The sequence below is a fragment of the Erythrolamprus reginae genome, chromosome 1, assembly GCF_031021105.1.
Source record: "Erythrolamprus reginae isolate rEryReg1 chromosome 1, rEryReg1.hap1, whole genome shotgun sequence".
Taxonomy (NCBI): Eukaryota; Metazoa; Chordata; class Lepidosauria; order Squamata; family Dipsadidae; genus Erythrolamprus; species Erythrolamprus reginae.
This window is the reverse complement of record NC_091950.1, coordinates 192,382,365-192,397,345: the sequence shown is the minus strand read 5'-3', so window position 1 is coordinate 192,397,345 and position 14,981 is coordinate 192,382,365. Positions and strand designations below refer to the sequence as shown.

At 41.3% G+C, this 14,981-nt stretch overlaps 1 protein-coding gene across 3 annotated transcripts in view; it reads left to right on the top strand.

Annotated features, from left to right (window-relative positions):
* CHN1 (chimerin 1) overlaps window positions 1–14,981 on the top strand; it is a 121,184-nt gene that overhangs the window by 104,832 nt on the left and 1,371 nt on the right. For all 3 annotated transcript variants that reach the window (XM_070731781.1, XM_070731782.1, XM_070731783.1), the window contains 4 exons: window positions 5,791–5,964; window positions 7,485–7,562; window positions 9,267–9,404; window positions 10,128–10,233. In XM_070731781.1, the coding sequence (XP_070587882.1) occupies window positions 5,791–5,964; window positions 7,485–7,562; window positions 9,267–9,404; window positions 10,128–10,233 (496 nt within the window). The remainder of the gene's footprint in view (window positions 1–5,790; window positions 5,965–7,484; window positions 7,563–9,266; window positions 9,405–10,127; window positions 10,234–14,981) is intronic.

Genomic DNA, 14,981 nt, shown 5'->3' with positions numbered 1-14,981 from the left:
GCAAAGTCATTGGGAAAGACAGCAGGAAATTGAAAGCCACTCCTGCTGCCACTGCTTTTTTGCCCAGCCTTGAACCTGGCCATGCTCAGTAGCATCTACCTGCGGCATTCCCCCATGCCTCTACTATATCTGTGCTCCTGAGTGCTTATTTGTGACAACTCCAGTGGCACATGCACATCCACCCATGCTCAGGAGTGCCTCCTCCCACATGCACCACTCTGCTTTTCTGGGACTCTGGCTTCTTCCCTCTTATGTAATGGCCAATGTGGTTCTGGAGTTACAAGGACTGTGGGATTGCTGTTGCTAAGCAATGCGGTCATGTAATGTTTTGTTGCATGACCACATGGCTTAGTGACAGAAATTCCAATCCCAACTGCTAGTTCCAAGGACTATTTGTAGGAAGATTTTCTTCTAAAGTATAGTATAGCACAAAAGGACGTTGGTCCTTTTTAAAAGTTTGTTTATACCTAATATAATAGGTATCTTTTCTACCATGGTAACTAGCCTGCAATTCCTCTCCATCATGGTATGTGGTTGGCTTGTCTCTTACTTAGATATGATTTATATAATGTACTTTCACATTCTCTGCATATAGCCACCTACCTGAAAATAATTCTTTACGGGCAGGTTTTTCTAAAGCTTTGAGTGGGAGGAAGAAAATTGAAGGCCCCGATACATTTTGAGCAAAAGAGAGAATAAACTTTAAAGCTCTTTTTTTACCTTTTTAAAAAAAATGTGTTTAACATTTTAGTGGTTTGCCTTTGTGAGAAACAGTATCTCAGCAAGTACATACATCTCCTCTAATGGAGCATACCAATGAAGTCTTTTTTCTTTGTCACTAATTTTCTTTGTCACTAATACCAGCAAGCTGAGGAGAAGGAAGAAACTGATGGATATGAGGTACTCTGAAGTATGTGCTTGTCCTCCTACATCACAATTAGTGTTGGGCAAACCCGTTGAAGTTTGGGTTCGGCGGGTTCGGATGAACTTGGCGTCGGAGTTCGGGTAGATTCGCCGAACCCCAACCCCAACACCTCTGGTCTGGCGAGAGGTGAAGCGCTGGAGGGGTGGTGTCAGGCTCCATCAAACAGGTGATGGCCGGGAGCCGCCAAAAATCCCTGCCCCTAGTTCTCTCTGATTTCGGTGGCTCCCGGCCATCACCCGCTTGATGGAGCCTGACACCTCCCCCCCCCCCCCAGCGCTTCACCTCCTGCTGGGCAAGAGGGCTCGGGAGGCAGGTTCTGCTGGGCCAGCTTTTGAGGATCCTGGTGGACAGCTTCAAGTGGGCAATGGCTGGGAGCCGCCGAAATGAGAGGGAACTAGGGGCAGGGATTTTTGGCGGCTCCCGGCCATCGACTGCTTGATGGAGCCTGACACCTCCCCCCCAGCGCTTCGCTTCCTGCCGGGCAAGAGGGCTCTGGAGGCAGGTTCTGCCAGGCCGGGTTTTGAGGATCCTGGCGGGCAGCTTCAAGCGGGCGATGGCTGGGAGACGCCGAAATGAGAGAGAACTAGGGGCAGGGATTTTTGGCTGCTCCCGGCCATCGCCTGCTTGAAGCTGCCTGCCAGGATCCTCAAAAGCTGGTCTGGCAGAAGGCAAAGCGCTGGAGGGGGGGATGTCAGGCTCAATCAAGCGGGCGATGGCCAGGAGCCGTCAAAAATCCCTGCCCCTAGTTCTCTCTCGTTTCGGCGCTCCCAGGCATTGCCTGCTTGATGGAACCTGACACCCCCCCCCACTGCTTCAGGATCCTGGCCGGCAGCTTCAAGCAGGCAGTGGGCAGGAGGGCTCTGAGTCAGAGCCCTCCCCGCTTCCCCCTCCTGCCCACCGCCCGCTTGAAGCTGCCGGCCAGGATCCTGAATAGCTGGCTGGCAGAACCTGCCTCCCCACCCCTCTGGCCCGTCGTGAGGTGAAGTGCTGGGGGGGAGGTCAGGCTACAGGTCTGGAGTCGCCCCTCCTGCCCCCCCAGATGAGTCGGCGGCTTGAGCCTCAGAGCCCTCCCTGCCTCCCCCTCCTGCCCACCACGGTGGTCGAGCGAACGCCGAACCTGAACACGGACTTCTGGAAAAGTCCAGGTTTGGGTTCGGTATGCCGAACCCTGCAAAGTTCGGCATGGACCCGAACTATGCAAGTTCGCTTTGCCCAATACTAATCACAATCTTAAATATTCCATGCTTAGGCCAGGTGAATTTAATTCTGCTAATTTTCATCTTATATATCTGAGATATCAAGGTTTTTTCCACGTTCTTATGTTATCCTCCCACAAACCACCGCAGGCGTCTCTAATCAGGAATATTTAAGAGCAGAGATTAGCAGCCATTTCCTGACTTGGACTTGAGCATCAGATTGGGATAATGTCTAAGTCTAGATGGGGATTCATGCCCACACTCATTCATGAGATTTGTTCAATGGCTTGGGCAAATCACAGTTTCTTTTTTTTTACAGAATAGTTGCGGCATCAAAACAGTGTCCTTGATTTCTTGAAGAAAGGATACAAATGGCATAAATGCCTGCAAAACAGTATGGCTTGCATTTAGGCTAAATCTCTGAGGGATAGAGAAAGTAAACAAGATTGCCAGAACAGTTCATATACACAAAGAGACTTCTAAAGAGTTAGAAGTCTATGAAAAAAAAAAGACAAAGACAACCCTAATTGAAAAGGTAGATTCATAGACAGCCTTTGTAACTCATCTGGAAGGAAGTTTAGCTAGATGAAAGTATTACTTACAGTCCAAGTAGTTTACCACAAAAAAGGCACAGATGCTCTCTCTTTTACTCAGGAGAGATGAATGCTACATTGAATGGGCACAAGATTCTTTTGGTGTCTCCAAGATTGTAGGTCTGTTTCTAGGAGGAAACATCAAGGTTGAGGTAAATGAACAAGACAAATTCTGAATACCTTCTACAAGCGCTGTGCCGGCCAGCTGATTTTTGGCTCACACAGAGGCTCTGGGAGGACGTTTTTGGCTTCCAGAGAGCCTCCAAGGGAAAGGAGAAAGGCATTTTTACCCTCCGTTGGCCTTTGGAGTCTGGGGAGGGCTAAACATGAGCCTACTGGGCCCACCAGAAGTTGGGAAGCAGGCCGTTTCCGGCCTCCAGAGGGCCTCCGGGAGACGGGGGAAGCTGTTTTCGCCCTCCCCAGACTTTGAATTATGGGTGTGGGCATTTGCACATGGGTGATAGCGTGCACACACATTTTTTTGGCACCCAAGGGAAAAAAGATTCGCCATCACTGTTCTATAAGATGGCAATCTTAACTCTGGTCTATTTGAAAAATCTGTGTTTTCAGTCATATCTACTGAAGGAACAAAATGTACCATCTTGATTATTTTTTCTTGAATCGAGATAAGCTCATATAAAGAACAGCAAATACACATTTTCCTGTATTCTGAGCAAGTATATGTATTCTCAGATCCTAAATTGCCCTTGAATTGGCCCCGAATGCAGCATATCTGAAATAGCTTATTTCATGCATTTAGCCTCCAATCCAATTCTGAGTTCACAGCAATCCTAAAACTATTAGAACTCTCTAGCTGTCTTTTTGAATAGCATATAAGCTTTTTTTTCCTCCCCCACTTTATGTTCGTTCTTCAACCTGACACAGTACTTATTCTTTCCCAGTGTAACTTACAAATACGATGGTTCTGTATTTAACACACTCTGATATTTCTATAATGCATACTTGGCAACTGTATATTTTCATGAATTATAAGCAGGTTGAAGGTTAGGGATGATAAAAAATCAAATCAGCAGTAGAAGGGAAAGTGACAGCTCTGCTTATTGTACTCTCAGCAAATATTTGAAATAGATCCTCTTGGGGCAGCCTTAATACAGTGCTTATAGTTCTTGTGTTTGCTCGTGCATTAATAAAAGCACATTATTTCAGTTTCATTGGAAAATGTTAACGTCGATTTTTTTTCCCCGCTGCTCCTAAATAATAAAAGCTTTTCTGTGCTGCTCTAGAAATGAAAAGAAAAAGAGCAGCTCGTCTGAGAGGTTTTAGCTTAATGTATCTGAAAATCCACTTCGCAATGTTTTTGAAGCTTTTTGCCAGCTAATAAAATTAAATATGTTCTAATCTCCTCTGCCTCGGTGGTCTACAAAACATTTGGGTAACCTGATAATGAGATAAAGAGGATTGCTGGTTTTGGAGGCTTTGAAGAAGAGCAGCAATGAATTCGGGTGATTCTTTTTCATAATAGTGTTTCTGCTTTGACTCACGTGCACGCACACCCATAAGGGGAGGTGGGGTGAAAGGGACAAAGGTTAGTGATAAAACGTACCCTTTGCATCAAGAAAGGACTGGGGGCCGTTTGCAGAATCCAGTAGCAAGGTTTGGAGTGACCTCTGTTTGGGAGGGGCATTCCAGAATCAATATTGGATGACTTCAACGGAAGGTTCCCTTGCAAAACCCACTCACTGGTGCTTTATGGTAACCGTAGGTAAGCTCTGCCTTGAGCTAGAGCAGGGATGACAAAGTCAAGACCCAGGAGCCAGAGCCGGCCCTCAGGGTCCTTAGATCTGGGCTGTGGGATTCCCTGGAAACAGTGAAGGACCGGCCCACAATGGCTCTGGCAGCAAAAATTGTGTTTTATTTATTTTATTTATTATTTATTTATTTTGTCCAATACACAATGAGAGCTTTAGTGGGTATATATATATATATACACACATAGTATTGTGTATGAATGAAGGTTATAGAGGAGATAGTCATAGTAAAATATATCTAAGAAAGAAGGGAAGTGTTTCAGGAGGGAAGTGTTTTTAATAGGATAGTGAACACAAGAACAAGGGGACACAATCTGAAGTTAGTTGGGGGAAAGATCAAAAGCAACGTGAGAAAATATTATTTTACTGAAAGAGTAGTAGATCCTTGGAACAAATTTCCAGCAGACGTGGTTGGTAAATCCACAGTAACTGAATTTAAACATGCCTGGGATAAACATATATCCATTGTAAGATAAAATACAGGAAATAGTATAAGGGCAGACTAGATGGACCATGAGGTCTTTTTCTGCCGTCAGTCTTCTATGTTTCTATGTTTCTAATAGAAAAGAAGATATAGGAATAGAACATATCAATGAAAGAATAGAAGAAGAGATATAAGAATACAAGAAAGGTATAGGAGATATAGGAGAGCAATAGGACAGGGGACGGAAGGCATACTAGTGCACTTGTAGTCGCCCCTTACTGACCTCTTAGGAACGGAGCCCGGGAGCCCATTTTTGCTAGCAGAGTGCTCAGGCCATCACCACAATGAGTGACATTGATGTGGGCACACCCACTTTGGCCACGCCCACCCTGGCCCCACCAGGTCAAACGCAATCTTTATGCAGCCCTCAATGAAATCGAGTTTGACACCCCTGAGCTAGAGGATGTTCAGGCAGCTCACTGAGCATAGCTTCACACTGTCTTCTGGATGTGTCCAGAAAATTTATGGTAGGTAGCTGGAAATGTAACCTATTTGTTCTGCTGCCAAGCTTTGAAAGCTTCAAAGCTAAAAACGTATTTTGCCACCGGCAAAATCACCCAGCTCTAGTGATGAATGACTAATTCATTCCCTAATTTAGCGCAGTAGAATTTAAGAAATTAAACTGCAAAGTAGAATTTAAGAAATTTATCTGCAAAGACGTGACATTGCGATTAAGTGAGAATGGATTCTGTGCTGTTGTGATTCACATCCTGCATAAAACCATAGAACTGTAGCCGCGTCTTTTGCATAGTTCACACAGGTATAGTTTCATTGTGCTGAATCTCATGTTAATGTTTCTTTTTTCTTATTCTTCTTTCATCAGATTGTGGCTTAAATGTTCATAAACAATGTTCCAAGATGGTCCCAAATGACTGCAAGCCGGACTTGAAGCATGTCAAGAAAGTGTACAGCTGTGATCTCACTACGCTAGTAAAAGTACACTTAACAAAGAGACCAATGGTTGTAGACATGTGCATTAGGGAAATTGAGTCGAGAGGTAAAAAGCATATTTAAGTGATTTGGTTGCCTTGCTAATCATCCTGTTAAATTGATCTCACTCAGTTGGGGGCTAGCACTAACTAGTTTTACCCAGGGTGGTCCTAAAATTATCAGTGGCCTTGGAGAAAAACAAATCTAAATTCCATTCATTTAGAAAATAGCGTTATATTGCAAATCCCCATATTACTGTCTTTTCTTTGATAGTAACAAGATAGAAAAATATTGTTCCATTAGTTTTGAATGATATTTATGCTACTGAGAACTAACATTCCTTTTTTGAAATCATTTTTGTGATTCATTTCCTCCTCCAGGTCTTTCTTCACTATGCTTATTTGTTTGTTACTTACATAACTTTAAATATATGTAAATCAGCATAAGTATCCAATATGAGAGGGTTGTTGTCAGATGCTTTCATCTACTTTCTATTCATTCTATTTGACAATCAAATAGAAAGGGGGTCCATGGTGAAGAAATGGCTGAGAACCACTGTTCTTACGTTCTTTTTTATGCAGGACCCATTGCTTTTCCTGCATTTCCCCCCACTTTTTCTTTTTCCTTCCATAACCCCGTTCCCCCACACCCCACTTTTGACACAGGAGTGGTCTCTCCAGCATTCAGAGTCTTACATCCTTCACTCATTCTTTCACTTTTATCATAAATAATTAGATCAATTGTCCTCTTTGATTGATTATTTTCCTGTGTGTGCATATCAATTGCACGTGCACAATTCAAAACAGTGACATTTATTACTGAACAATCAGCTCACAGTCAATATTCTCATTCATTTTGAGGTTTCCCAGTCCAATCAGTTTTTCTGTACTCTTTTATAAAATCTGTGTGTGTGTGGATGTGCATTCAGCAGCCTAAAAAACCCTCCCTTTTTACAATCCTATAATTCCAACTGACATCAGATAATATTTTCTGTACATTTTAGCCCTTTCATTCATGATTAAACCTACAATTTCAGTATGTATGTATGTATGTATGTATGTATGTATGTATGTATGTATGTATGTATGTATGTATGTATGAGCCCTGTTTCACAAGCAGATACAGCCTTCATCACATCCCTTTCCTTTTTCTTAGTTTCAAAGACACATCAAATATCTATTCTGTTAGTTTGTTAATTAATGTTTTTTTAAACATTCCCTATCCTGTATTGCATCATAATCTTTTATATGTCATGGATGTCACCAAATGGGCCTGAACCCATATTGGCTTTAATTGCACATCATTTCTTGGGCTTAAGGTTTATTACTTCTTATCTGTACTATGTGTAAAGCTGTTTACCTTAAAAGGAAAAGCATGCTGAGTATGTACCTATGCATGTACGGCATCTTCTTTATTCCAGAAACATTATCATAAATACATTTGCACAGAATAATTGAAAGCTGATTATAAAATTATGCTGAGTAAGAAAGTTACAGCTTTAAAAAATTAGCTCTGGTTTAACCGTAAAGTGCATGTCTATCAGGAAAAAAAAGATTGCTTAATCTAGCAATGATTTTAATTTAAAAGGACTCAATTCTGAAGGACTGTACCGAGTGTCAGGATTCAGTGACCTAATTGAAGATGTCAAAATGGCTTTTGATCGAGGTATGTTCTTTACTCAGTGCTTACCATAATAATTGCCTCTATCGTGTTTGCTAGAATCCAGGGAATGAATATTGCATGACTAGTAGGAAGTTGATTTGGTTCTCTGAAAGCAGTCCTCTCAGCAGTGCCAAATCTGAAACATTTTTTAACCTGCATGAGCTTGGAATGTTGTGATGGGATGTGCTGGGCAGGTTAGATCGGTGGTGGAGAGAAGAAATAATTAAAAACAAACTACCAGTAGATGTATTTGAAATATTGGGCACGCTTTAAGTAGCTGCTTAGATCTCAGCCATTTCACAGCTCATTCTCAATATATATATGGAGAATTAGGTTTGAATTTTAAGAGTGGTTTTAAAAAGCTTTCAAAGCACACAGTTGGTGATTACTTAGTACTACTACAACTTTCATTTTGGAAACCCTAAAGTGCTTCCATGATGAAAGTGATGCCACCTTTCTTGTGGGACATCCATTGTGAGCTCCTTTCATGTCCCCATAAGATTGCCCACCAAAGTGGTACCCATTTATCTACTCACTCACCCGCTTTTGAGCTGCAGAGTCAGCAAGAACTGGAGGGTGAACATGACCCTCCCCAGCCTTCATCAGCCCAACTTCCTAACTTCTTGAGTCACTGTGCTCTGATTACTTATATAGTCATCTTGTTAAGATATTCGTGAACTGGGAGAGCCAAGTTAACAAAGGTTAGCCAATGAATAGCAACTAAATCAGTCAATGGAAGCTAAACACATCTGAGTCTGTACAGAGAATCGAAACTGGAAACTTAAGCTTAAGGCTGAATGTGCACTCTGCCCACTTTGCACTCTCTGCTCTGCTGAAATGAAATTCACTGTTCTCTGCTACCTGTAACTGCTTGAAGAAGAATCTATATTGGTATTATAAAAATTACTTCATCTATATTATTATGTTTATAAAGAAGTTAATGAATCCAGCTGAATCAGTTATCTGTGTGTGCTTCTGGTTTTGGTTTTGCAACAAACTCTAATACATCTGACTTGCTGTAGCAATTATTCTTATGAATAGGAGGTGACTGTAATTAATTTTTTTTCATCTATGCTAATTTGCTAAGGAGGCTAAATTTTGATTTTTCTTAATTTTAAAAGGTTGAAGGTTGTCTTTGAGTGTTATTTTGTGCAACCTTTCTTAAGCTGACATTCTCAATGTATGTTGGACTATGCTTCTCACTATCTCTAATGGTTGGAGATTATGGATGCCATAGTCTCTCATTCTACCAATTCCATTGTAAGTGTAACAAAACAAGAAGAAATCTGTTGCTTCATGTCTGACTTTCTGTGTCATGGCACTTTTTATTTAAAAAATAATCTTGCATTCAAAAGGCATAATACTGCCAAAAGCTGATTGAAATCAATTACAATTTTGTGAGAATAGAAATTAAAGTGGCCATGTAGTCTGAAACTGAATCACAGAGTCCAGCTATTGTGACCACAAGCAATTTTTTCTATGTTATATTTTATTCTTTGCAAATAGGAATTGCACAGAATACTGGAAAAGTGCTGTTTATAGAACAGTGTCTTCATTTCAAAATGCATTTTATCTTGTTTCTTCTTTTATGTTGTATATACCATAGTATATGCATTGTCTTAAATATCATTGCAAATTACAATTCCATTTGTTAATATTATGTATATTTTATATTTTGGTCCTCCCTCCCTCTTTATTTATGTACAGATGGGGAAAAAGCAGACATTTCCGTGAATATGTATGAAGATATCAACATTATCACTGGTGCACTTAAACTCTACTTCAGGGACTTGCCAATTCCATTAATCACATATGATGCCTACCCTAAATTCATAGAGTCTGCAAGTAAGCCTTAAATTGTACCATTTTTCAAATGGATACTTTTATTACCACAAAATTTGTCTAAATTGTTCATGTTCTGTTTGTTTGAAACAAGGGGTATATGGATATTGCAGAGCCAGTTTTTCTCATCTTTAAAGAGCTGAGCCATTTGCAACGTTTGAAGAAATCAGCATTTTTTTAGTATTAAAAAAATATTGTGAAATAGCAAGTCGGTTACCAGTACGCAAAGTATTATTGGACAATTGATTATCAGAGATTTTGTGGCAGCATTTTTGAAGCCAGGATGTTCAATTTATGAAGAACAGCTAGTCCTCCTACCATAGCTATATGCTAGCAGCTTTGGTATTTTTAATATCTAGGCCAGCCATTCAGATTTAGTTAGCAAGATGATTAAACAAGGTTGCTCACCTATGTTAGCTTATTTAGGTAAATAATACCTCCAAAATACCAGAATGTGTTCAGATTGATCATTTTTCTGGGCATGGGCATTTTTAGCTTAAAATGGAAGCCAACTAAATGCTCCTAAGAGACCTCTCAAGCTGTCAAGAAAACCACCTTCTTTTGACGTTGAACATGAAACTTTCTACTTTTCCTTTCCTGATGCATAATTCATTTAGATAATATTGAAAATGCGTTGTATCAGGAAACATGGATCATGGAAGAGGCTCCTCTAATTTTATTTTGTGCATCTTTAGGCTTAAAGTTTATTGGATGTTTCAATTTCAGAAACCACAGATCCTGATGAACAGCTGGAAATACTTCATGAAGCACTGAAGTTACTGCCGCCTGCGCACTGTGAAACCTTACGCTATCTTATGGCTCATTTAAAGAGGTATTAAGTGAAAGGATTTGTCCTCAATCCAAACTCACTAAGCAATTGTTCCAGGTTCTTGTGCTAACAGCTTCCCTTTTTAAATCCTTTGGTTTATACATATATGACCTCTGGAGGATAACCTCTGGCTGAACCAGGATAGGCATAATGAAATCATCCTATTAATCATAGCATCTATCAGAGACAAGCCTGACACAACCCCTGGTTTTCAGGGTGCCTGAAATTTTGATGCTCTCACTTCTACTATCTACATATTGATGAAACTGTTGGACAAAGACATATTTTCACCATCAGAACAGCCATGATCCTCCACTGTATATTTTGGGCTCTGGTTGACCATGCTATTGAAGTCATATTCCAGTTTTTGGAGCCTCTCCAGGGATGAATTTGATGAGGAAGAATAAACTCAAAATCGAACCTGATAAGACCAAATAACCTTGGGTCCTCAGAAAGGGACGGCATACAAGTCTTAATAATAATAATAACAATAACAATAATAATAATAATAATAATAATAATAATAATAATAATAATAATAATAATAATAATCTGGATATTTAGATCTCTTGGTTTGGGATTGCACTCCCCCATTCAACGTCGTGTGTAACTTAGGGATCCTTCTAGGTCAGAGGTGTTACACTCGATTTCGTTGATGACGGTATCAGGGTTGTGTTTGACCCTGGAAGGTCAGGGTGTGTGTGGTCATGGTGGGCATGGCCAGCTCGACACCACTCGTGTCAAGGACTCCTGTGGTAAGCTGAGCGTCTTCCAGTGAAAACGGGCTCCCAAGTACCATTTTTAGCTGCGACAGCTTCCTGCAATCCTCTGCCAGCAAAAACAGAGCTAAGGAGGGTGTCCCGCAGCCCTCCCGAGCTCTGTTTTCAGCTGCCATATCGTCCTGCAACCCTCTGACAGTGAAAACGGAATTCACAGCCCTCTCTAGCTCAATTTTTGCAAAAGTGCCTGCAACCCTCTGCCAACAAAAACGGAGCTTGGGGGGTCCCTCTCAAGCTCCATTTTCACTGGCAGAGGCACCACATGCTGGTCCTTTGCGGTTTCCAGGGCTGCCCTGCAGGCCAGATCTAAGCACGCTGCAGAACAAATTTGGCCCCTGGACCTTGACTTTGATACCCCTTTCCTAGACTCCTTGACAAACATGTAGCAGCCTACCAGGAAGGTCTTCACACAAATTCACCCAGTGTGCCAATTATTGCCCGTCCTAATCCAGACACCCTTCCTATAGTTAGTTACTCATGGCTTGGTCACTTAGTGTGGTTCATTGCAACATGGTCTTCATGAAATTGTACTAGAAGACCAAAATTCACTTGTTCACTTGTTCAATCTCCTCTGTTTCATCTTCATTTTCACTCACCACTTCAAACGCAAAGATGGGGAAAACCTTCCTCCTTCCTTTTCTCAATGGCCCCTTCTCTTTTCTAATCCACCACCTGGGCTCAATTCCAAGACATTAATCTCGCAAAACAAAACTCACTCTGTTTTTTTCAGAATCCAATTTCTCCAGGATTAGTCCTGGAGAAGGACTAATGTCCTGCTAGGTTGGTGCCAGTATTGTCCAGCTGTCAGCTCATTGCAACCGCCATTACTGTCTGTCTTCTGTGCCATCCAATCTCACCCTATTTCATCGACCTGGACCGCCAACCCAAAAATCGAATTCCAGAACGTCCCTTTCTTCTGACCCCCCCTAAGGGATCTACGGCTCCAGTGGAGATTATCAAATGACTGAAAGCAGTTGTGTTACACTGAGTGCCACTTCACATATACCATTCAGCTTGGCAGCTGCCCCCCCCCCCAATTAACACTTTCTGATGATTCATGCAACATCTGACATCTCCAACAATCCGCCTAACTTGTTTCATAGAATAATCTGTCTCTGCACAAGTAATCCTCTACTTATGACGACAACTGAGTCCAAGTTTTATGTTAAGTGAAAAAGGTATTAAGTGAGTTTATGACTTTTCTTGCCTCAGTTGTTAAGTGAATCACTGCAGTTGATAAGTTAGTAATTTGGTTGTTAAGTGAACCTGGCTTCCCCATTGACTTTGCTTGTCAGAAGGTTGCAAAAGGTGATCACGTGACCGTAGGACACAGCCACGGTCATAAGTATGAATCAGCTGTTGAGCATCTGAATTTTGGTCATAGCTGAAAAAATAGTCACAAGCAGTGATGGGCTCCTACGGGAACGGCCAGGAATGCAGTTCCGGGAGCAAAATTTGGAGCTCCACCCCAGAGCACCCAATTTGCACTGAAAGATGTTGAAACAAAATGCATAAGCCACGCCCACAGTGTGGTAGTAAAAATTTTGGTACCCCATCACTAAGTCATATTTTTCAGTGCCGTTATAACTTTGAACGGTCACTAAATGAGCTTTTATAAGTGGAGGACTACCTGTTCTTACAATTTTTCTGTCTGGCCTTACTTCACCATCTCTGTCTGCTCTATTCTTAAGCTAGGCATGTTGGCTGAGCTCTCTAAACCTGTCTGTGGAGCCTCTGGTTCATGGCTGGAAGTAACCTTGGCTTGGGATGTGCTCACTGTACTTACTTAATTGGAGGCATCCGAATTTGCACTTTTGAGGGACAGAACACCGCTCAACTCTGACTCCCGCCCTTTAAAATACGAGCTTGAAGAATCAATACAGGGCAGAGTTGCCTAACTTCGGAACCCTTTGTTCCCAAACTTGCAGCTCCTGTCTGTCGTTATAAGTGTCTGGCATGATTGAATTCCACATTAAACAGCCTCTGGGATGGGTTTTTACTTTAATGTTTTTTATATAATTCATGAACTTTCCAATAATGGAAATTTAGTTATTTAATGACTAAATCCTTAATGGCATTTCTCTCGAGTTGTAAATCAGTAATATTCGTTAGAGCTTTTGTTTAGTCTGCTCAAAAATTAATTTACAAATGGGAGAGGGTTTTTTTTTCTGAAATAGGCAATTAGCCACCATAAAGCAAATCATAGCCTCTCAAGACAGCAGTTTGTGTGTATGTTATGCCATTAAAGCAGAAACAGGGAGGGGGCAGCTGTTCCTACTGTACCCATTAACTAGATGCACAAGGTGCATGATCTGTGGCAGCCCGTCTTTCAGGAGTGGCTTTGGAAGTGGTTGGATTACATTAAGCTGCTTTATGTCATGAGTGTAGAAGAGGCCAGGGTAACCTTTTATAAAGGCACATGGTCTTACTCACTTCTAGACTTTTATCCTTCCTCTGCGGAATTCATAATGGCACGTGAAGCCTCAAAATAGCTTTTACTTGTTTATATGTTGACTTTCCGAACATAAATCTTTTCAAACTTGTTTACAAGTGACATCCAAATACGTGTTTTAAAACACAATAATCTAAACGATACCATCCCATAAAGAATCATCAAGATCCTTTCCAAAGTGTGGCGGGAAGTAGATGGCTCTGTGGATGGAATAGTTCTCCAAGCAGAACAAGAGCAAAAATTGGAGATTTCTCTCCTTGACCCCCTTTCACTTCTCCTTGCCTTGTTCATGGCTTTAAAGAGTCTAGTTGACTACAGGTATATAGAAAATAGGGTGTCTGTCTAGTCCCTGCTGTGGTATCGGGATGCAATCCAATTGACGGACTATCTATCTATCTATCTATCTATCTATCTATCTATCTATCTATCTATCTATTATGGTGTTTATAGGCCTCCCAACTCCTTACAGACTCTGGGTGATAAACAGCAATATAAAAACAATAAAGCAACTTTAAGAAACCCTTACTATCAAAACATTCATCCATTCAGCCAGGGCAAGATGGAACCATTCACCAGCTCCAGGCCTTCCTAGAAAAGCCATGTTTTTACGGCCTTTTGGAAGGCCAGGTGATGCGGATTTCAGGGGAGTTGATTACATAGAGCCAGAGCCGCCACAGAGAAGTCCCTCCCACAGGGTCCTGCCAACCAACATTGTCTAGCCAAAGGAACCGTGAGAAGACCAACTCTGTAGGCCCTAACCGGCTGCTGGGAAGTATGTGGCAGAATGCAGTCCCATACATAATCTGTTACTAAGCCATTTAGAACTGTAAAGGTGATGACCAACACCTTGAATTGTGTCCGGAGACCTATAGGAGCCAATGCAACTACTTATTTGGTGATTGTCAACCTGTCAGCCTAATTTTATTCTTTAAAATTCTTTTAATCTTTGGGAATAGGAAGCTACCATGCTGCAAAGCAAGAATAAAATATTTCTGGCAATACCTTGGATGTTAGACCCAAAAACATTGCTAGGAACTAACATAGTGAGTGCTGAAGGCCAGTGGTTTGTTTGTCTGCTGGTATATAGGTACAACACATCTACCATTTTGTGGGAATGCCTGTACCGTGGTAGAACTGCACCAAAAAGTGAAAGAACCTTGTACAACACGGATGGATTAAACAAATAAAGAAAAAGCACTGTTGGATAAAAGGCCACCTAGCTCAGTCTCCTCTTTCTGCCAATAGCAATTGCCTGCTTTTTTTTTACCAACATCTGATCTTCAGAGTTATTTTACTTCCAATCATAGATAGTGTTAGCATTGCAAGTACATTAAAAGCCTCACCAGGCATGCATTTGCCCAATCCTTAGTATCAGTAGATGCTGTGTGAAATATTTTCTTGTATCGTTAAATGTCTCATCGTTCCTCTTTCTTCAATGATCCTCAATTCTGGTATTATTGTATGTAAGAAGGAGCAAAAATCTCCTCTACTAATATAACTCTACTTAGAGTTGATCTAAG